The 22,209-nt window shown below is 36.1% G+C and overlaps 2 protein-coding genes across 3 annotated transcripts in view; one reads left to right on the top strand and one right to left on the bottom strand.

The window, feature by feature from the left end:
- The window catches only part of LOC124181812, a 151,064-nt gene extending 129,010 nt beyond the window's left edge, over nucleotides 1-22,054 (top strand). The window contains exons 1-3 of one of the 2 annotated variants that reach the window (XM_046568602.1): nucleotides 8,979-9,477; nucleotides 17,236-17,397; nucleotides 18,963-22,054. In XM_046568602.1, the coding sequence (XP_046424558.1) occupies nucleotides 9,399-9,477; nucleotides 17,236-17,397; nucleotides 18,963-19,189 (468 nt within the window). In that variant the 5' untranslated portion in view covers nucleotides 8,979-9,398 and the 3' untranslated portion in view covers nucleotides 19,190-22,054. Of the gene's footprint in view, nucleotides 1-8,978; nucleotides 9,478-17,235; nucleotides 17,398-18,962 lie in introns of those variants that run through there. The other variant, XM_046568603.1, reaches the window with a different exon arrangement.
- Nucleotides 4,928-6,678, bottom strand: LOC124181796 (alpha- and gamma-adaptin-binding protein p34-like). Its single transcript, XM_046568601.1, has 6 exons — nucleotides 6,446-6,678; nucleotides 6,171-6,343; nucleotides 5,933-6,047; nucleotides 5,579-5,740; nucleotides 5,303-5,425; nucleotides 4,928-5,195 (listed from the first exon to the last, which is right to left on the bottom strand). The coding sequence occupies exons 1-6, from the start codon at nucleotides 6,507-6,509 to the stop codon at nucleotides 5,014-5,016; spliced, it is 819 nt and encodes a 272-aa protein (XP_046424557.1). The 5' UTR covers nucleotides 6,510-6,678; the 3' UTR covers nucleotides 4,928-5,013.
- Nucleotides 22,055-22,209: the final 155 nt, after the last annotated feature.

Below are 22,209 nucleotides of genomic sequence, written 5' to 3'. Positions count from 1 at the left end.
GTGTAACATTAATTACCCACATCTCTGTGATTACATACGTCGCGTTATATACTTTATACACGGCTATATTGCAGAAGTTTTACGTCACAAATTCGGTGTAAAATGCATGTATTATAGAAAACGAATTTCACGAACTTATATATTTATGTATATATGTATATGTGTGTGTATACGACACGCATATGTCTGAGATACGTAACTATACTTGGGCTTGTCGACAGTTTTTATAACGCTGCAATGTATATATATAGATATGTATACATGTATATTATGCAATTTGAATATAGTAACAAACGACTAAATCTCGCTTGTTAGTGAAAGCAGACATTGTTTTTTCGCACTAAGATATCGTGACACTGGAATTCCATTTTCATTGTACTCTATAACAACTTGTATTATACCTACATTTTGATTTTCATATTTATTTAGATTCATTTAACATATTATGAATTATTTGATAACAATTTGACATTGTGTAGGTATAGTTGATTACCCATAATGTATAACGAAATTTTTCTAATTATTCCTCTATTTCATTGGAGTTTGTTTCTTTCGTATCCTTCGGTTTGTCAAAATTGATGTGTAACGAAAGAAGAAAAATTATGTTCATCACGTTTATTCATTCGATGATATCCGCGGTATAATTCTGGTGTACGCCGTGCCATTAAATTGTACATCTTAGATCGGTGAGCGCATCTTTCAGACATTCGAGACACCCGTTACAGTACCGTATTACGTTGGCTAATTGAAAAAGAGCGAAAGATGAGATAAGAATGATAAAAGGCGAGGATCGCAAGTCGACTTGCAGCAGACACACCGTTTTGTACCCACACGCGAGTTCGAGAACCGTGTCTACGAGCATCGCCCCGTATTTCCTGCGCGTCTTATAGGTACCTACACCTATATAATACATCAGGTAGTTTGATTTTTTAATATACAAATCGTTTCAAACAGAGTATATATTATACTCGGCTATAATACACGCTTCGGAGCAACGGCTTATGGCATACCTAATAAACGACGCATAACAAACGCGCGATAACGGGTTCGTCGATCCCGAATTTCTGAACGATCGTACGCGACGAACGCGGGAAGATTTGGAAAAAAAATATATGGTTATAATCGATTTTGGAGAATGCGGAAGAAAGGAATTTTGCCGCTATGCCGTGTATGTAAATAAATTATAGTAGGTATATAAAATATTATTCCTTGCAGTCAAATTCCTTGAAACTGGGTATATAAAGATTCTCGAGGTCGCTGATTTCGAAAATAGGATCAGATGTGCGAAATTTGCAAAATTGAAAAATACGGATGTTAAATGAGCTCGTAAGATCTATTTTTATGATTTCAAATTCGCCATATTCGATCCGCTATTTTGAATCTTGAATATTTGACGTTGGATTTGGTTTTAACGACTCCAAAAATCCAAGATTACCGAATTCCGCTTTTCTAGTCACCATAACATTCCCAAGATTACATTTATTCTGTAAAAATAGGTGCTTGCAACACTTTGTTCACACTTATAGCGCTAAACTATAATCGCGGAATCATCAAAATCCTTCCTAAAACATCAACATCGACATCTTATCATTCCAATTACGTAAAAAAACAAAATTACAGCGATATCTCAAAAATTGAATATGAACCTTGAATAACCGATTCAGAAAAGATCTTTCATCTATGAGACGCTGTGCCACAAAGGGTTCATTCCTGCTCATGCTCGAATAAATTGATGATTAAAGAAATAACTCGTTAATCCTGGATAAAAAAAAAAAAAAACTATAAGGATATCTCTTTCATACAGTTGAAAGAAAAGGAGGACATGTTCTCATATCTCTCGTCGCGGAGTAAAAGCCTGCACAAGTGGCATATACGGGGTGTTGAAAAAATTACCAATTGTGGACGGTGTATCCGTGTTATTATGTACATAGACTGTTATTTTCACATACAGTGCAAAACAATAGGTATCTTTTTTCCTAAAAATTTCACGATTATGATATACATCGTATAATATGTACTTTTATTCCTCGCGGTAAAAATGTCGATAACAGTCTGCGATTATTTTATCCCGCGTGTTTCTAATCTGTATACAATAAATCCGTTGCTTTTCATCGATCACGAGTAACAAGATGGTACCAAGCATAATTTTTCTGCTACAACAAACGCCCGGAAATTTCTTCTTTCCGAAGACTCCTGTTTTTCTATTAGGTAAGCACCTACATACCTACATACCTACACTTGCTACAGGTACGAGTAAACCATGAGGTCTGTGCACGTATACGTACTTATGTTTCCGCGTGTCATTTACCCAGCTGACATACCACGGATAAAGAGAAAATTTATACGAGAGAGAAAAAGAGAGAGAATTAGAAGGGGCTGAATCATCATCCGCGGAAGCTGCTTGCCGCGTGTCCAGCGTTTTTACATATAATCATGCGAGACTTCACTCGGGCAGGCAAGAGGTATAATACACGAGACAAGATCTTCCTTTCGAATTCTTGGCGCAAGGTTTCTTTCAAGGAATTTTCAAGCTAAGCAAACATATCGGTATTCAACCAACGCACGCCTACGATCACCGAACCTGTCTCTCTCCTCTGGGCGGGATTTTACTGGACATCAGTGTCCAGTTCCACGGATTTTAATACGACGACCGCAACTCTCGAACACCGCTCGGAATCTTAAAGTCCAAGAAATTGCGATTTTTGCCTCGAGTTGGTTCGAGATTTTACCAATTTTCAAGGCCCCTCGATTTATTTACCCGGATCGGGTGTGGTAAGTGTACCAATTAACGAGACGTTTAGAACCAATTGTTGACCCTTGTATTTTTCAAAATTACAAATTTACGGCACAAATTGTGAATTTCTCGAGGATTAAAACCAATTGCTAGAGAGTTAGACGCTAGAAATAATTTTTTTTTTTTATTCAAGAACTAAGGATCAAACAGATGGAACAAAAAGAGGTCAATAACCGGTACACGTACCTTAACTCTCTAAATCGTAATGGCGTATTTCTGCGAGAAGCGGAAACTGCGGAGTCTCTTCGTCAAACCCACTATAGTTTCAAGATTTCTTATTGTAGCAGAATAAATAAAATTTACGAAAATAGCCGTGGTTCACGCGATGAATCCTAATTTTACGAGCGCGATAAAATAACGACTTTCGTCTGCAAGCCGGCAGCAGGTGATGGCTATAACGCACGCTCGCTCAATGCGATGTTACGACACATAGAAATAATGCTCAAGGTGTGGAAAAATGTCGTCGTAATCATTGACGTTCGATAAATTCTATCTACGTTCACGGGGAAAATCGTTTATCGCTTTATTCAAAATAGGGGATTTTTTTCTATGGGTATTACAATAAATAAGACTGTCCGCACAAAAAGCGCACCCATTAACTTATCGTACCTACACCTGAGACCGATGCTGGAAAGATCCGCAAAAGAGAAACTCTTTATTTTTCTCATCTCGTCGCATACAGAGGGGAAAGTAATGTTAAACATTTTTGGAACGCGGTGACGCGTATAATGATTTCAAGCTTAAATGCCATACAATCGCGTATAATTAATATACACACCTCGAATACTTGTAATCTCTTTTGCAAAAAGCAATATAAAGTCTCTCCGAAATTGTAAATTGATGTAGGTAGCGTGATATTTGAAACTGTGAGTAAAAGGTAAAATGTTGAGCTCAAAACTTAGCCGTAAGAGTTATTAAAAAAATATGTTTTTAAAATATTTTACGTTTTGAATCGCTTTACGCCGATGTAAAATTAATATGGCCACGATTGGGAATACTTGGGATTTTATTTCAAATCTAAGATCATTTACAGGACTAACCAGTCATCGAATACTGTATAAAGCCGATTAGAATAACGACGAGAATAGCTTATTGTTAGATGTGATATCATCTCTGATGATGTCCCGCAAAAACGACTGACAATAAGCTTATAACGAAACTGATTTGCGTGTAGACGCGCATGTCTCACGATCTACGTCTCAATTTTAAATTTATTTCAAATCCTACAGGAAAAAAGATGTTGTTACGTTATCGGTTTCGTAATAGGATATTCCTAGAAAGATCGTCGTAAGGTAAAATAAAGCAAAAACTCATTAATTTCATTGCCTCGACTCGTTTGCCACATTCGACCAACTCTACTACTAGCACTTTAGCCGAAAATTATGCACAGTTGAAAATGTCTTCAAATAAATTCTGTCCTAACCAGATAAGAGAAGGTACGAAAACGTCGAAAAGATTATGATCTCTCCTGACCTTCCAAATCGATAGCAATTGCGTCACATTTTTTGATTATTCTGGAGATAAATTTACTCAGTGGGAGTTCACACTTCTAATTAAATAATATCTAATGGTTCGTTTTTAGGGGAATGCAGTTCAATATCATACGTAAAGTTGAATAATTATCACCTTAGCGGACAGCTTCGATTGAATAATTTTGGTAAATCAGCACTGCGTCACTGATTAGCGTTAATGTTTTCATAACGGTAAAAAAGGCACAAAACCGAGCATCGGTATTTATTACAGCTATATACGTGTAATCGGTAAACACGGGTCATCGAATAATCAAATTAAATTCTTCAAACGGCTCTGTTGCTATCGGAAACCGTGTACAATATTAAAATTAATGTACGATATAGGACGAGAGAAGACTAAACTTGGAAGTCAGTTAGAACAAAAAAGAAAAAAATAAAAAAAAAAAAACAACACTCGTCTCTGACAAATCCGAATTCGTCGAGTATCAAGTGTTGCGGCGAAGCCCAGTTCGAGTTCACGTTCAAGGTTAACGGATGAGCAATCGACGCCGAGGAATTCAACTACAGCTTCACATCCGGTACATGGTGTGGGGATAATACTGCGGATCCTGATGTGCGGCCGCGTTGGCATAGGAGAGATTTGATTTAGAACACAAAAATATGACTATGCTTATATATTTATTTACCATATTCAACATATACATAATACATGTACAACGCGTCTTCGTTTACATAATGATACCTTCTTCACTGGTCCAGACCGTCTATCTCCTCCGGATCTCCGCCCATCGCTTTCCAGAATGCTGTTACCAGTTCCTCCGCCGCTGCCCGCCTCTGATTCTCCGGCAAAGTAGCCGCGTGCTCCTTCATCGCGAGTAACTGACCAAACAGTTCGCCGAAATCTGCGTTCTCGCCTCCCATCATACCCTCTGCAAGTTTTGTTCAAATAGGCATGTCGTTTATTTAAATTCGTTGCTCGATATTTACTCTCACTTATAAGACAGCGAACTCTTCATCTTAGGTCAATTATTCTCACCCAGCATGTGCTCTAACTGCAAACCCTGGGACATACTGTGAATCCCGTTCAAATGAACACCCTGTAACTGTTCGTCAACTTCCGCTATATCGATGCATCCGCTTTCTGGTAGCGTTGAACAGCCTGTCAAAAATACCGTCTCTATTATTAAACAAGTGCAGCATGCTTTTTTTTCTTTAAAGATAGTTCACGGGTGGATCGCATACTTTGTACAAAACTGATTTTTTTCAACGACTCAACGTATGAGAAAAAACATCGTTGATACAGCAGTTATACCTTTGAGATCCATGTTGGGCCAAGTATGAGCATGAAGAGCTTCGACGATTCTGTCAATGCCGTGCTTCTCGTTTTCATCTTCCGAATCATCTTGATTTTCCACTGCCTCCGGGCGATTGAAGTCGACGAGTTCAAATTTGTACTGTGCGCACCACTCCAGGACTGGTAGAATAACATGATTAACTCAGGGATCAATTTGTCGCTACAAACTTACAAGATGGAAGTTAGTAACGATGACGTAATGAAAATTGAATTTATTTTTCACTTCCAAAAAGACTGAATAAATGAAGTTTTCAAACTATGAGTACTTTTCAATTCATCATTTTCAGACAACTCTCAAGTTGCCAAACTTACCTCGTTCAACATTTCCTCTTTGGATCGTCGAATCCCAAGCGAGTATTTGTACTTCAGCCTCGGAAAGTGAACTGATCAGCGGAGCCCATTCGTCCAGCGCATTTGTTCCGTTCTCCTGATGCAAATAATGCAAGAAAGTTGAAAGGAACACTTTAGATCATTGTTAAACGCGAGTACAGTCAGCATCAGCGACACGTAAGAATTTAAAAAAAAAAGCTCTCGTATAAGTACGACTTACAAGTCGACCGTCGTAGTAAATGATTAACGCCTCGACAGATTCGGAGTCAATTTTGACAAGAGGGTTGTCGGTGGTGCAGAGCATAACCTGCGCCTTGTAATATTTGTTCTCGATGTCCCAGAGGTAGTAGTTGACAGCGTCATCCTCGGTGTCGAGTTCCTTAGCCCCGATATCTGCGGAATATACCGTTGATGATATTACCGAGTAATTGCTTACAAGTAGCTGCTCATCCCCCGAATCGTTGTTTACCAAAGCTGGGAAGGCTGTACACGTACCTCTGGCTATTTCATCGGCCTTTCCGCTTGCCGTGCTGGCGATAAGCACGCGAGGTAAATTCATCTTATTCCGAGTCTGCGACGCTTATCCACTTGCTTTTCTCCACTCACAGAGACTGTTAACGACAATTGAGAGGTGCTATAAACCAGCGAGCGCAACGGGTCTACTAAACTTCAAATTTTAGGTTAGGTTCGCTCGACCACTTTGACAGCAGTCGACGCTCGACGATCGACGCGCTTCGAGCTATCGCGTCTTACAGCTGGAATTTTAAACCTGGCTGCTGCCATGTGCGTTTCATTCCGCAGACGAGTGTCGAACACCGCGGATCGGCGAATTCTTATCGGTATCGCGCAACCCTTCAATTCTCTGACGAATATTGCTGAACGGCCGTATCTCGCCCCTCCCACGTGGTTGAAAATGACCGCAATCAACGTCGAACGTTGCGCTTTCCATATTAGTTTTCCAGTCTATTTGCCGACTAAAGAAAACAATTTTTTGGCGATGAGACTTGAGTGAGTATGAGTTTGTTTATTCGGTTTATTCTTACGTTAATTGAACCGCTCGTAAAGCATTTTGAGTAATTCGAAATTCTCAATATAATGCTCAAGGTGGTTCATTTTAAAACTCTCTTTTTTTTTAAGGTGTTCCTCGAAAAATTTGTTACGAATAGCGGAAGAAAAATTGTCGTGAAACCTGGAGGTGGTAGGAAAATATTTAGAGTTCGCTACCAATTATTGAGATATTTTTTATTTATTTCTATGTGTACTCCATACGGACTTATACATATATGTACATATGTCACAGTTTATTTATTTCGTATTGCGCTACAATTAATCAATGTTCATAAAAATCAGTACTGAAAACGAAACAGGGACATTAAGATGATGTAATACTCCTCTTTCGGTAACAAAAACTCTTATTCAAACTTCTCCGAAACGATTAATCTTTCGGATAAAAGACGAGAAGAGCCAACTGCGGAATTGATAGGCGCAGTTTGCTGTTGATTGATGAAGGATTAATTGCACCAAAATACAAGAAAAAATAAACCGATATATATATATATATGGGAAAATGTATGGAGGTCGCTACCAATTACTGACTTATATACATATATAAGTCCGTAAGGTGTAACCGTGAAAAAAATAAAACAATACTTCAGTAATTGGTTGCGACTTCCATACATTTTCCTACCTCCTCCAGGTTTTTCGACAGTTTTTTTCAGTATTTATCACAAATTTGTCGAGTGACAACTTAAAAGAACAAAGTTTAAATATTAACCACCCTAATAATACTGTAAGCATCGGACTTTACGCTTGATTATGCTCCGATTGCCGTATTACCGCTAATAACGTTATCGTAACGATTCATGTTGAGGAAAAACCGTTATTTCGCGGGTCTTGAATTGTTTGAAATTCAGTAAAACGTAATAAAACAAAACACACTCGTATTTCGAAATGTCAGTTCTTTCAAAATGATTGTAAAATTAATAAAGGTGTGATTTTTTCTCCAATGTTTTTCGTTATAATAACGTTGCTAATAGCAACCTCGGTCTCTGATCGTGAGATTGTAGTTCGACCTATTTTTACACCATTGACATGTCGGGGTAAAAAAATAGATGAACGATTAGGAGGTCTGATCATCATCTGTTTGATTGATAACGATGCGTCCTATAATATAGCGTTAAATATTAATTATACTGTGATTAGGAAGGTGTTAAAATTTGATCAGAACTACGCTATACGATCAATATGTTCGATAAATCGACAAAGTCAGATTTGAGCAAAAATCATTCTTTTTTTTAATCGGTAAACCACTTGTTGAGTTATTTGTGAAAATACAAATATTTGTTTGAACAAGTTTGATTATTTATTGACCTACGAGTAACTGAATTATAAGTACGCAACTGCAAGGAAAACTGAAGACAGGTTCTTGCAGGCTACTAAATTTTTCCCACTTATTTATTTATGTTCTCCATTTTTAAACGTCACATCCATAGCTTGAAATATGTAAATTGTTTTCAAATTACAAATATCTCTGAAATTGTCAAATTTTCACAGTTTATACGTTTGAGAATGTCGAAATATGTTTAACAACTTTAAATTGTTAAAGGCTCGTTACGTATCTGTCAATCGAATGAATATTCGATTAAAAGAAAGTGAGAAAAAAAGAACATTAGAACTGAAGTAACAATATCACATCGCTACATCAATATCTATATATTAAACTATAAGAACACTTTTGTTTTGTTGTTTTTTTCCTTATCTTTTTCATTCCAAACTAACATCTTCTCCAACGATTTCTCAGCCAATCAAATCCCGGATATACGGAGACAGTTTTTTCAACAAACAGCAAATAACTGAAAATACGCTCTGCGATAACGTGGCGCCCGTTAAGGGATGACGGTGCCTCTTCGTCCCCTTTCACCTCGCCCCCCCCCCCCCATACCCTCACCCACCCTTCCCCTCCCAACGCCTCTTCCCCGGGCGTCGCGACGCCGGCGTGAAGGATACCCGCTACGGCAATAATTCCGTAAAGACAGGACAGAACGGAACGAAACGGCGAAGGGTCAGGGTAGCTCTGCCGGGTGGTACGTTGATTGAGGCGTGCAGATCCCGGTCCCACGGCTCACCCTCGTTTACAGAGTCTCGGAGTGCAGGTCATCAATTAAATTGTGTCCGTGATCTCGCGGCCCGTTCACCCCTCGGATCGTTATTGAGTTGACAAACTTGTCACCTGTTCGCTGTTTCAAAAAAGAAACCTAGAAGTAATCCGCATTTGCCGTATACGTATACCGACTTACACATATCTGCACTAAATCTATCGGAATAATAAAATAAACAAAATATAACCGTCGTGTAAACATTAATTGTGATCGTTCTGACGCCAAGGGTATAAAGTCGAATCCCTGATCGACTTGACGTTTCGCCAAGCACATGGTCCGGTGATTCGATCATGATGATCACTCTTCGCAGACTCTTGCCAACCACCGCCGTTATCGCCTGCATCCTCTTTTTTAGCCTCTTTCAACACGGTAAGTGCACGAAAGTGATTATCGTCCTTCTCCGATTCCCTCGTTTATTCATAATAAATTGTTTGTCGTGCAATCCTGAACGACGAGATAACATACTTTTTTTTTTTTTTTTTGTTTGCCCGAATACTGCGATTGACTGTCGATAATTGATCGATGTAAATTCAATCACTTTCGTACAAGTATTTCGTGGCAAAATTATTATTATTATTTTGTTTTTGACCTAATGAAGAAAATGCGATTCCAAACGAATGCGGGCAGAATCTTGTTTTCATTTATACGGTCGAGCATTATTTTGCAATTGTTGAATTGACAAAGTGCACTTTAAAGTGAATTAAGCACGACAAGGATGAGACGGACGTACGGTTGGAATGTGGGTGAAAGCGCGGGTCGCGATAACTAGGGTGCAAATGGGGTGGGGAATGGGGAATGGGAAAGGGGATTAGGGGTAGGATGCAGAGCTTGGAAGCAGATATCTCTAAGCAGCTCTCGGGAAGTCGTAGAAAATCCACCGTACCGTAGGCCGAGGTAGGGCTTCGGTTACATGAGGAGGAGAGAGCGGAGGTTAGCAACTATTCGATGTATAGCTGCTAAATCAGTTCTAAAATAGATATGAGGAATTTAGCACAAGTCGATTTAATTTTTACAAGGAAAAAGAAATTGCTTTTACACAAATTGTCGATACGATTTGTATTGTGGCTCGTTCTCAGGGCGGTGATGATTGAAAAAGTACGCGGTAGCGAAGATAAGATGAAAAATCATGTTATCGTTTTTCAAAGGTCAATGCAAAAATTAATATTCATTTTCACCAAATGGAATGTATTTTTTCAACAACAGAACATCACTGTTAAAAATTCTCACATGGAACTCCCTACGCTGTATTGAAAGCTTTATTCGGATACGGAACAGTAAATTCACCGTACATTTACTGTTTATTCAAATTACCGCCTTGTGTTTCTCCTATAAATTTTAGTAAAATCCAAAATCTTATTTACGTCGCTACACCGAATTACAAATCTATAATCTGATTTCGTAAATTGACCATCTTTTGTACAGTAAATGTCTAGTAGATCAACAATCATTTTCAACAGTGAATATCACCATGTTAAAAATGGTGACGTTGAGGTATAAACGAAGCATTATAAAAAAAAAAAATCACTGTTTTGCAATTTCAGAATTACTTTGAACGAGTCAAGTTTTTGAAGTACGAGTATGAAATTTTACCTTATTATCGTTCGCTGAATTTGAGGCAATTCTTGTAATATCGCGAAAACTACGATTTCACAACACGTCATTGCAATAATATTACTAACTTCAATCTCACAACTCTAATCATTGTTTCCATAATTCTCTCCGCGCTTCTTCACGTTACGCACACGGCGTTTGTCTGGGGAAGTTTCGCTCGATGTTCGTCGGGCAAGCGAAAGCGAAAACTCGGGGAGACCGAATCGAAAGCGGGCTCGTCAGGCGATTTTCCGGTTCTCGAATTTCCAAATTTTCCCTATATGTACAGTTAGTCGGCAGCCTCCCGGTGGCTGCAAGCTCCATGGTCTTTCCCCGTCGGGGATATCGAGCGACCCACTTTTCCCCCTGCAGGGAAGGCACTTTCAACATTTGCGAGGAGGTGTTTCTCCTTATGATAATAACGACTTCTTGTACTCCCCGATATCAGTTTCTTCATTTTCCGTGATGGTCTTGCCACAATTCGCGATGCGGATTCACCCTTATTCCATGCGAATGCCAGGGAATCGTGTCGAATCAAGCTCGTGTTTATCATCTTGTCTCGCAATCAGCACATCGATGCATGCACGACGTACGATACCGACTACTGTCACAGATGATAAATATTGTACCCGTATCTTGACTGTAATTCGGTGGAATGCATTATATTCAACGTGTATCAATTGACACTTTTTGAAATTTGAGAGCCAAAGTTTCTTCGTAGTGTTAATTGTTTCTCTTTTTTTTGTTACATATAGTTGCACAGATTTGCTTAACGTGATTTTCTCTCATGGTTTTATTTTTCAATCAATTTGTTTATATCAATAGTAATATATTATAGTTCGCGATAATACACGAATCGTTCACCAAAATGAAATAAGATACCGTAAATGCTATTAGAATATGTTCGTATTGCATTAATTGAAATATAACAATATTGCTAACAAGATCATGATCTATATTTGATACGTACGTAGATTTGTGGCGCCCCTATTTTATTCACTCGATACATACGAAATACTCTAGTTTACAATACCGAAAATGTAAATTTTTCATCTGCCGTTGTTAAAGCTGATTTTCATACACAGCTTACGCTTCTTATAATAATTTTTGCGTTGTTACCACGTGAACACTATTGACGGGACAGTTAACTCGCGAAAAATCCATCTTCCAACCAACAATATTATGACAGCATTTATCACTTATCGATACATCAGAAGGCGTACGTGTTAAATGAATAACTTTACGAAAATGAAAAACTTTCTAAAATCCATACTCGCATTCCTGTAGCTGAATAATTTATATATTTTTTTTTCATTCAAATTAACACACGCGAGGAAAAGTGGGTTATTGTTTTGGCACATGGACGAGCAAGACAAACATATTATATTTAAATAAAAACTGGAAGAGCGATCGTAGAATATCAATAAAGGTTGAAAAATATTTTTTTTAATTCTCGCCTACGATTTCGACAATTTCTTCTCTTGCAAAGTTTTCTATAACTTTACTAAATACATAATATATATACATATATAACACATATATTCTGCTAGATTTAATTATGCAAATACGTTTCCGATACTACGTAGAACTGACAAAACAAAAAAAAAAAAAAAATCTACAAGTATGTATCAACGCTATCTTAAGAAATATTCTTAATTTCTTCGTGCTTCGCTAGAAGCTAAAAGTTTTGGATTTACCCATATAACCGATCTCTCTCCTCAAACTCTTGAGTGAATACGCAACAAGGCTCAACCTTGATGAATTCTTACATGCTGTATAAGTTGAATTAGCGAATTTACATTCTCACCGCGTTCATATGCCCAAATACGATGCAGTCGACACATAGATACACGGAATTTATGGATGTACGTACGTATGTTATACATCGTTTCTCAACGGCTGTGTATGTGCTTATACTCGTTCCACGTTGCATAATTATTATTAAACACAAAATCTGTCCAATATATATTGTTGTACTATATTATTATCTTCGCCTTATTCAATATGCGCCACAGGTGCGTGAAAACTATTCACAGAGATTTATCTTAATGTATAATACGTTCCGTTCTCAGATCGTAAAAATGTGTCGTGACTCGAAACAAAGCGCGGGTCAAAAAAAAAAATATTTGACCAATATTTCATAACGTTGTCATTTTCACGCAATGCTGAACAAGTTAATTTCACGTATCTATAACGAGGGGGAGACATCGTCGGTCGGTTCACTGGGCGAAAAATGATGTGTTCCAAAATCCTCGCTAACAAGGGAGGGACAACTGTCCAATAAAAATAAGTATTGCACCTACGTAAGTGCGAAAGGAACAAAGTGGGCCAGCTAACCGAGCCGAAAGTCGTGTTACGTGTGACAATTCTTACAATCGGCCCTTTGTTACGTAGTCGGCAAACGCGAAAACTTATAACGACGTTAAAGGAGATTTATTAGCCAAAAATCGTTAATTTTTTAAAGAATTTTATTACGGAATAGTTATTGAATTACATAATGTTCGTAAGCTACGAAGAATAATTTAAAAATGCAAAATTCAAATGTATGAATGAAATTACAAACAAAAATTTCAATATCGATGTTTAATTTCAAATCGTTTTGCAATGGTTAAGAATCTAGACGGAAAATTTTAAAATTTCACTGAAACATTTTTTCATGTTGGCGTTGTTATCAATGTTTAATTTACTATCGAAAAAAATAAATCTATTCCAATGACTTTGTAGAAAATAGTCTTCTCAGTAAAATGATCAATTGTAGTCTGAAACCGAATAGATTTATCAGATTTTCAACTATTTTGGAACGATTGAAAATTGTGTATCGAAATCTGAATTTCATTTCGTTCATAATTCCAGTATTTTCTATTGTTTTATTTTTACAGAAATTTGGTAGCTTACGAATATAATAACTTGACAAATACAAAAGTTGTAACTAACCTCGTGATAAAATTAGTAAAAAGTATCGATTGCTGGTGAAGCAACCTCCGTAAGGACGTAAAGCTATTTCTAGAAGCGCGGAAGAAGAGATAGAATAAAAAATGACAAAAGTAAAGAAGCCAAAGACGTTTTTAAGCACATATATTACGTGTAGACACATCCATATGTTATACGCAAGCAACGTCTGGTCTGAACTCAACTGGGAAAATGTGACGATCTATATTCAACGTATGACTGACCAATCCTTTCGTAATGTTGGTAATGCCTTACGAGCAATGAACTTAAAAATTTATGCACGTAAAGTACATCGTTTATAGAAAAATTCATGTTGTACACGGTTTAAATCAATTGCTGCATGTTGCACGAAATAGCTCGTGAGTGAATATCTTACGCCAACTGCATGACTTTGCCTTCGTTCGACCGTATATTGTTGTTAAAACTGTGTGAAAATTGTAAAAAATCATCTGTCAAAATTACCAAACAATTATAAGTTCCGTCGGTGCTACTTCAAGAGTGAATAATCGGTAAAAATACACATTTATGCGTTTTATTTAATTTTATAACCATAGAATCATCATATATATAATACTAATATAATAAAAATAATAAAATACCCGGTAATTGTTTATCTGAGAAAATGTAATTATATATTATTTTATTATATATCTATTCATTCGAGCAGTTCTATTCAACTATTATACTTCTTTGATGTCACGTACAATAATTTCTTTGGTTAGTACGGCAGTTTGGATCTGGGACCAAAACCTTACGATAAACGAACCGATTTCATTTCTCACAGCTAGTCTCCCGATGCAGGATCGAAGGTCTTGTTTTAGGTGCGTTCAAATGTCGCTGGGAAATGTCAACTGGTTACATCGGCATCTTTAAATCGTGCTGCGGCTTTTATTTTTCTATACAATTATGTAACTTTACATCTCTCTGGCGAATCATTTATCGGAACACATTTTTGTCAAACTGACAAAATGTCTCTTACAATTTCGTGCAATACAGCGATTTATACAGAATTATATCAAAGCCGTGAAGTAAAAGGAAACGTAAATTATTTTCTTTCCAATTTTCAAGATCCTACTCTGCAAACACTGTTGAATATTTTTACAGCCTAAGATCTTGAAGATTCAAGTCGATAATCTTTCTTTCATGAAAATTATACATGAGATTGTTCCAAAACCGCGCAAAGATTTGAAAAAAAATTACAAATTCACGCAAACTGTGTTACGAATACCAGTCGATGCAAATTTTACGCGAAAGCATGATAAACGGACCGTATTATAAGTATGTGCGAAAGGAATGGTGGATTTTTCAACACGTTGCGCGAAATTTTGTACGTAACAACATGAAATTCCAAATATACAACGTGTTATCTGCGAATACGTAACTAATAAAAAAAATGTTGACATTGATATCAGTAGAAATGTGCATTAAACAATCTTTACGATCGTGCAAATTATTTGAAAGGAGAAATTTCGTGCAATAAATTGAAAATAAAGTAATGTTAAATAAAAAATGTGTAACGCACACGTCGTGTGTAAAAGAATCCGTAATAGCGGTTGTGCCGTACGCATATTTTTAAATATCAAGAGACGCGAGAGTGTTTAGTCGCCATGTGTGTTGAAAAAAAAAAAAAAATATGTACGCGGCACACGAATTAGTAATCAGCTCAAACTGTAAAATCGCAAAGTAAGACAAATATCGCGATGTATCGTTTCGATAGGTCACGTAACTAACCATATTTGTGTATAGATATACATATGTGTTTACTCATATATGCATGTGCGTAACATAGATTCGCGAATAACTGTGTAACCTACTGTAGTCTGTATGTCACACGCGTGTATCCTACATATCGTGCATCGTGACCGCTGTTTGATGCTTGCACAGTATTGAGCGTGGGTTGTAAAACGGTATAAAACTAGGGATAATTCACCCGGAAAAAGGGCTGTTGATGTACAAAACTACGCATATTATAATCAATATCAGACTTTTACGAAATTCAACGTTAATTATTCTAGTATCTATCGATAACGAACATATTTATATTCGCACAGCGAATTTTTATTACCTGGTGATTATGTATGCAGTGACTTGATTGTTGTGTGTAAGGAATTCCTTCCTTTACAGTTATACGCTTATGATGTCGATAAGCATGACATTCGTATATTTTATACACGTGCGACTGACTATCGAAGCGTGTAGTGGAGGGTATACCGACCCACTTTGCAGCCTGCAATCCTTGCATGCGTACTAGGGTGTTTTAGAAATAAATAATTAACGATTTTCCACCGTGGCACCCCCTGTAAAGTTTGTTCAGGTTAAAAGAAAGATTCTGTGAAAATATGAGCGTTTTACGTTACATGAAAGATCGTGCTCGTTTGATTTTTCACTTTCTTTTCGCATTTTTTTGAATTTGTGAAGAAAAACGTTGTAGCACTTCAATTATTATTTCTTTCCTGGGATTTATGTTCACCCAAAGATAACGATCCATAACGCATCGATATATCATCCGGGAATCTTATTCTCCTAAATTAAAAGTTCATATTAAATTATAACTATCTTATGAAACTGAATTAATAATGAAAAAATCGTCAGATACAGTCCTCAAACATCAACTAAACACGTCATAAAGTGTGGGTGTTGTTTGTCACGTAAATCGATGATATGATTGATGTAAGCTATAAAAAAATATTTTTACTAGCGATACTTTGTAAGTTTAAAAAAGATGCATAAAAGTGAAAAATCAACCGAGCGCGATCTTTCACATAACATGAAACGCTCATATTTTGACAGAACCTTTATTTTAATCGAAGCAAACTGTTTAGGGGTTGCGTGGTGGAAAATCGCAAATTATTGTTTTTCAACTAATATTTGTATAGTGTATACTGTGTACGTACACGAGATGACGGGCTGATACATCGTTGCGAATGATTTGGTTTGCGAAGATTATAAATTTCAGATGAGAGAACAATTAACAAAAACGGAAGTTTCCCTGATTAATAACCCTTTATTAGTCTATCTAATATGTTCTCCTGTTAAAAGTGTTTTCTCTACTTCCTTGAGGAGGCTGGTTGGCCAAAAACCCGTACTTTATATCCATTTTATTGTGAAATAACTTTGATTGAGTACTTATCAAATGATTATATTCAATTGCTTAGGTACAACTTCGTTAAAAGTTAAAATACACTAGTTGCAATTAAGTATCTGGAAACCTACACGCATATTGTTTTACACATACTAATTCTCCAACTACTCCGAAAACGGCGTTCAGGCATATTAACATGAAATTCTTATTCAACCCCTTTCAATGTTGGTAGAATCCGCACCGTTCAACTTTCCCTCTGTTCTTGGACAAACGGATAATTTTTTGTACAAAAATAGTAAAAATAGTGAAATATTTTCTGCAGGTCCGCTCCGGAATCAAAACGATGCGAATTAGTTGGGAGAAAAAAATTTGCTACTTTTGCATTACAGAAATTTTAAAGACCGCATTACATGATTTCATCGACCTCGCAACCGTTCCTTTTTTTTAGGTACCTTATCGATTTTTCATCGCCGTATATAATTATCTTTAAATTACGAAAATTCCAGGGGATGCGATTGTCTGCTACCAGTGCAACAGCGAGTACGATCCTAGATGCGGCGATCCCTTTGATCCGTACAGCCTGGGCACAGTAAACTGCAGTTTTCAACCGCGGCTCGAACACCTTGGGAACGCCGATCCGACTCTGTGCAGAAAGACCTCGCAAAGAAGTGAGTAAAACTGAGCAAATACGAGTGGCTTGAGATTTGATTTGCGTATCATGTCCAGAGCAATGTTGTGCGATTAAGCGATGAATCGGCCGTTTCTATTAATTGGTTTTTCGATTAGTCGATCAATTGAGATGTTCGAGTAATCGTTTTTTCGATTAGTCGAATAATCGAAAACGCGATTAATTGAAACCCTCGATTAATCGATTAATTGCAAAAACGACTAACCGAAATCGTTGAATAATCGATTAATTGATCGAAAAACTCGATTTATCGATTAATCGGCAAAACGTTCAATCGAAGCTGCTGATTAATCGATTAATCGCACTGCACTAGTTCAACGGCGAGATATAAAGGCGCATTTATACACCAGGTATAGTGTACCAGTAGACTGCAGATGCAGACTGCGGATGTCTAGTCTGCGGGTAATTGATTTGTCTATCGACGAATGGATGAATGGGTGGATGGGTGTACACATGTACGTAATACGTATAAAGAGTTCAGAGTCCCAATGGATATCGGCTACGATGTATAACAGTTTTGCATATAATGTACCGGTAAGTTTCTAGTTCGTCAGCAATTGACAGTTCCTCGTGATAGTTGGCACGGAAACGACGGCTAGGCACGTCTGCAGTGCGGTTTTTCTTCCTTTAACAGCAATCGTCGATGTCGAGTTGTATTTTTATGACTTTTCGCCGTTTTCGTACCGGGATAACGTTTGATACTGGAGACACGAAGATTAGAGTATATTGATGATCGCTCGTTTCGATTATTCGCTAAAGGATTTTGCAGTGAATATAATTACGTGTATATGAAGAAAATAGAAAAAGGACAAAGTCCCGTCTGAAGTCATTTAAATTGCTTTATGTACAGCAAAACAGCGTTATCGCATGGCTAAAAGAGAAACTTAACAATTTGGGGAAGACTGGGGAGAAAGTTGAAACGCTCTGTAATGACATTTTTTACGTATCCACTCATAGTTTAGCAATTATGCGAAAGTATATTTATATATATGTAGTTGTATTTACATGGATACAAATTTGCAGCGTTATCTATCATGCACTTTTCATTCTACAGTCCTAATACTTGTATAATGTTTTTGGTTGTTTGGAAAATATGAAAATCTGACGAACGTTGCAGAAAATAATCGATAAATGTGAAATATTCAGTCACATTTGCTTCGGAGATTTATTTGCAGATGATTTCTCGTCGTTGGTTTTATCGACTACATATGATTATGTATAAACATTATAATTTAATTTGAGTACTGAAAGGTACAAGATAAAGAAAAAAATTATGTAACTGACGACCAAAATTTTTATACTTGACTTTCTTTCAATCAGTTGCAGGTGTGAAAAATCCAATACAAAGTATTCTCATAATAATTTGCGAATTGTTGTGTTATCTATCAAAGTCGAAAAACACATTAAATAATTTCTTACAATATAACGAACGTATTTTGGTATCGAATATCTGTTTGGTATCAGGACTGAACGGTAACCGAAATTAAAAATTTCTCTCGGTGTATCTATCTATCTATCCATCTATCCATGTGTTTCCTTTAATAGTATACGGAAAAATACGGGTCGTACGAGGTTGCGGCTTCATAAAGGATCCTAGAGACGACAAAGATTGCGTGGGAAGAAGCGGCACGCACGACGTTCACACAACGTTTTGCTCGTGTACAACCGATCTCTGCAACGCGGCAACAACACCTCTTGCAAACTCACCGGCATCCCTGATTCTCGGTGTTTTAGTCGCCAAAGCCTTCGTTACTTTTTCGATCAAACAATAGTATCATCTCACCGATAAATTACATTCTCATGTACAGCGTAAGTATATGACTGCGAATCTCAGTCCAAAGGAGAAATAATTATATCATTATTATAATTGTTATACCCCTGATATACCTCTAGTATTATATGATCAAATTTTACATAATTTTTATTTAAAAAAATTTTTAAATAAGGATGGTCAAACACAACAAATCTAATTTTTTTTTTTTTACTTAGGTTCAGAGAATCTTATAGGCATAAATTGTAACGCGCTGAAGTTTTCGTGCAAGCGAATTATCGATCCCGAATAATAATCTTTTCAAATTTCGCGTCGTTATTTTATTACACTTGCCACAGCTTTTACATCATATTAATCATTAAGATTGACTGAAATGCCAAATCTACGAAAGTTGTCTCGAGAAAATATTTGGGTGGCATTTTGAATAGGTCGGAGAATCCACTTATGCTTGAATCTTTAAGGATATATTTAAGGGAAAAGTTCATATGCAGAATGTCGAGGATATAAGTTGTTATCACAGAATTATGATAACAAGTAAAGTTTTAGATAAAGGCTTGACGATAAAAAAGAAATTTTGCTGCATTGAGCCTGTAAGATAATTTTTAGTTGGCATTGTGCAATTTTTTTCCGAACGGTGCATAATTAATACGCGATGATAAAGAAAAAAAAAAATTAACAAGTGGAATATTATAGAGATACCAAAGACGTAATAATGAATTAGTATAGTAAACTGTTAGGTAGCTGAAAACAAAGTATTATATAAATTGATAAAATAACATTTAATGTGATAATACAAGGATTCGAAATGACGTAAAGCGAAATGAGTTATATTTAAAAACAAAATCAACACTCCGTAGAGGAAATAATATTTATTAGATGTCACTTAGAGCAATACAATGATGGAATTGATCGATAGAATTGAAAATGAATTTATTTGCTTTAAGAAGAGTTGAGTTACGCTTGCTGTTAAATTTATCACGTATATTTGGTTCAATATAATCACACATATTAATTATAACAAATGTGTATAATATATATATATACAATTCGAAGTACATTTAATTACAAAACAAATGAATAATTCGATGTCATTGAATAATTAAATTTCGGCTACACCGTCAACCTTCTCCGAATTTTACCGTCAATCATTAGAGTATTGAAAAGTCGATGTATGCTACATATCCACGCAAATGTGTATAATAATAATATACTTCGAATTCTTATAATTCGGCAGACACCAATCGCGTGCATTTCTATACGTATATACAGAGCAATAATAGACAAAAATTATTTATTAAAACGTTCCGTCGTTTTTACGTGTATAGAAATTGTTTAATCACGAATATTATATAATTAAGCAATATATATACTTATAATTCGTATATCAAAGTTATATACCGAAGAATCTTTGCGTGTGCAGTTGCAACATAAAAAATTGCATATTACAATTATAACGTTGAACGTATTACCCGTGATAAAAACTCACACGCATAATATCAAAATATATTATCACTTACTTACTCCTTGCGGCTATATCTGTATTTTAGGTTTTTTCTGCACTGCTATTTCATTTACGGTATAATACATAATATATATGTATACTGAAATTCGTTGCACCTAAAAAATTGATATTGCATTAATTGCAGTTTTATTATTCTGAAGAATAACATCCTGCAGACCAGCTATCCTCTCGTCTCAACTCGTTAGACATATCAACAAATGAATTTTCGCAAGAAAATCGCAATTACATAAATATAGTATTATGGTTAGTTATCATATGTAGCCGAAGCAGAAGGAGATTCGTTGTACAGTGTTATCGACGTCCGGGACAATCCAGGATGTCCAGCGACCTGGAATTTGCCTTTCTTTTTATTCTCTCCTCCCTCGGGCTTGAACGACAAATCTTAAACCTCTTATACCGAGGAATTCGGTGAAAGTGCCCATTGAAAACTTTAATGTTATATTTTATTGAATCTCTATCCTAATATGTTTCATGTCACGACACTGATAGTTTTGACCTATTCCATATGACTACGAAAGATGCAGGCGTGCGTTCGTTCGTTTCTGGTGAAAAAAAAGACGCAACATTTTTATGGAGATTTGTACATAAATCGTCCAGGCGTTGGAGATTCTACACGTATCTGTTCATATAATAGGTACAAAGAGTTATTGCTGTTGAGAATGACATACGAACTATCGTACACAATTATTGTACGAACAATTCTAAATTATATATGCTGATATAGTGTAAATAAATATTATACGAGTAATAGAAAAAAAAATTTGGAATAAATGCTTGAAGTCAAATATGTATAATCTTCGATCTGTGGATCAGGGAAATATTTAAAATATTATATATGCAACATGAAAGTCGGAACCGTCTATATATATATACTAAATTGTTACAGAAATTATGGAGATCGTTAGAGATCAGTTAACTTTGACAGTTTAAGAAGTTGAAGATTCAGTTACCTTGAAATTATTTTCAGAACAATTCCATGTTTTGCCCTTCGAATAAAATCAGCAATTGAACAAAATGTTAGCCTCGCTAATAAGTATAATTAATACCGATGATCATTAACACTCAAAGGAATAAAATATTCTTCACGCGTGAGTTTGAGAAATTACATATTTCAAGGAAAGATATGCACTACAGTAAAAAGACTGAATCTTGATTCTTGCTAATCGTGAATTTTAACTCGTCCTGATCTCCATGTCTTAAAACCACTCATACAATATGCAAATGTACATTAACAAGCCAAAAAAAAAAAAAAAAACCACATTGTATAATAAAACTATTGTCCAGTTAATATAGTTTTAGTGTTTTAATATTATTAAATTAATAAAGTTTTGAGTGGTTACCTAAGCCCGGTGTAATACTTGATCTCACCTGTAATAATAATCTGAAGTATCGATTTCCATTATAAAATAAATTTGATCGCATGCACTCTTATAACGACAGTCTCCTAATATCCTGATCTGTTGATTATAGCATTTACTATTTTGTTAGAAAGAAATAAA

This window comes from Neodiprion fabricii, chromosome 1, assembly GCF_021155785.1.
Source record: "Neodiprion fabricii isolate iyNeoFabr1 chromosome 1, iyNeoFabr1.1, whole genome shotgun sequence".
NCBI classification, from domain to species: domain Eukaryota; kingdom Metazoa; phylum Arthropoda; class Insecta; order Hymenoptera; family Diprionidae; genus Neodiprion; species Neodiprion fabricii.
This window is presented reverse-complemented; position numbering and strand designations above follow the sequence as displayed.

Bases quoted from the DNA above. Each gene is read 5' to 3' on its own strand.
- LOC124181796 (XM_046568601.1), bottom strand. From the start codon at position 6,509: ATGAATTTACCTCGCGTGCTTATCGCCAGCACGGCAAGCGGAAAGGCC. The intron at 6,344-6,445 runs GTACGTGTACAG...TATATTCCGCAG, and splicing joins GGCCGATGAAATAGCCAGAG to ATATCGGGGCTAAGGAACTC. The intron at 5,426-5,578 runs GTATAACTGCTG...TATTTTTGACAG, and splicing joins GCCCAACATGGATCTCAAAG to GCTGTTCAACGCTACCAGAA.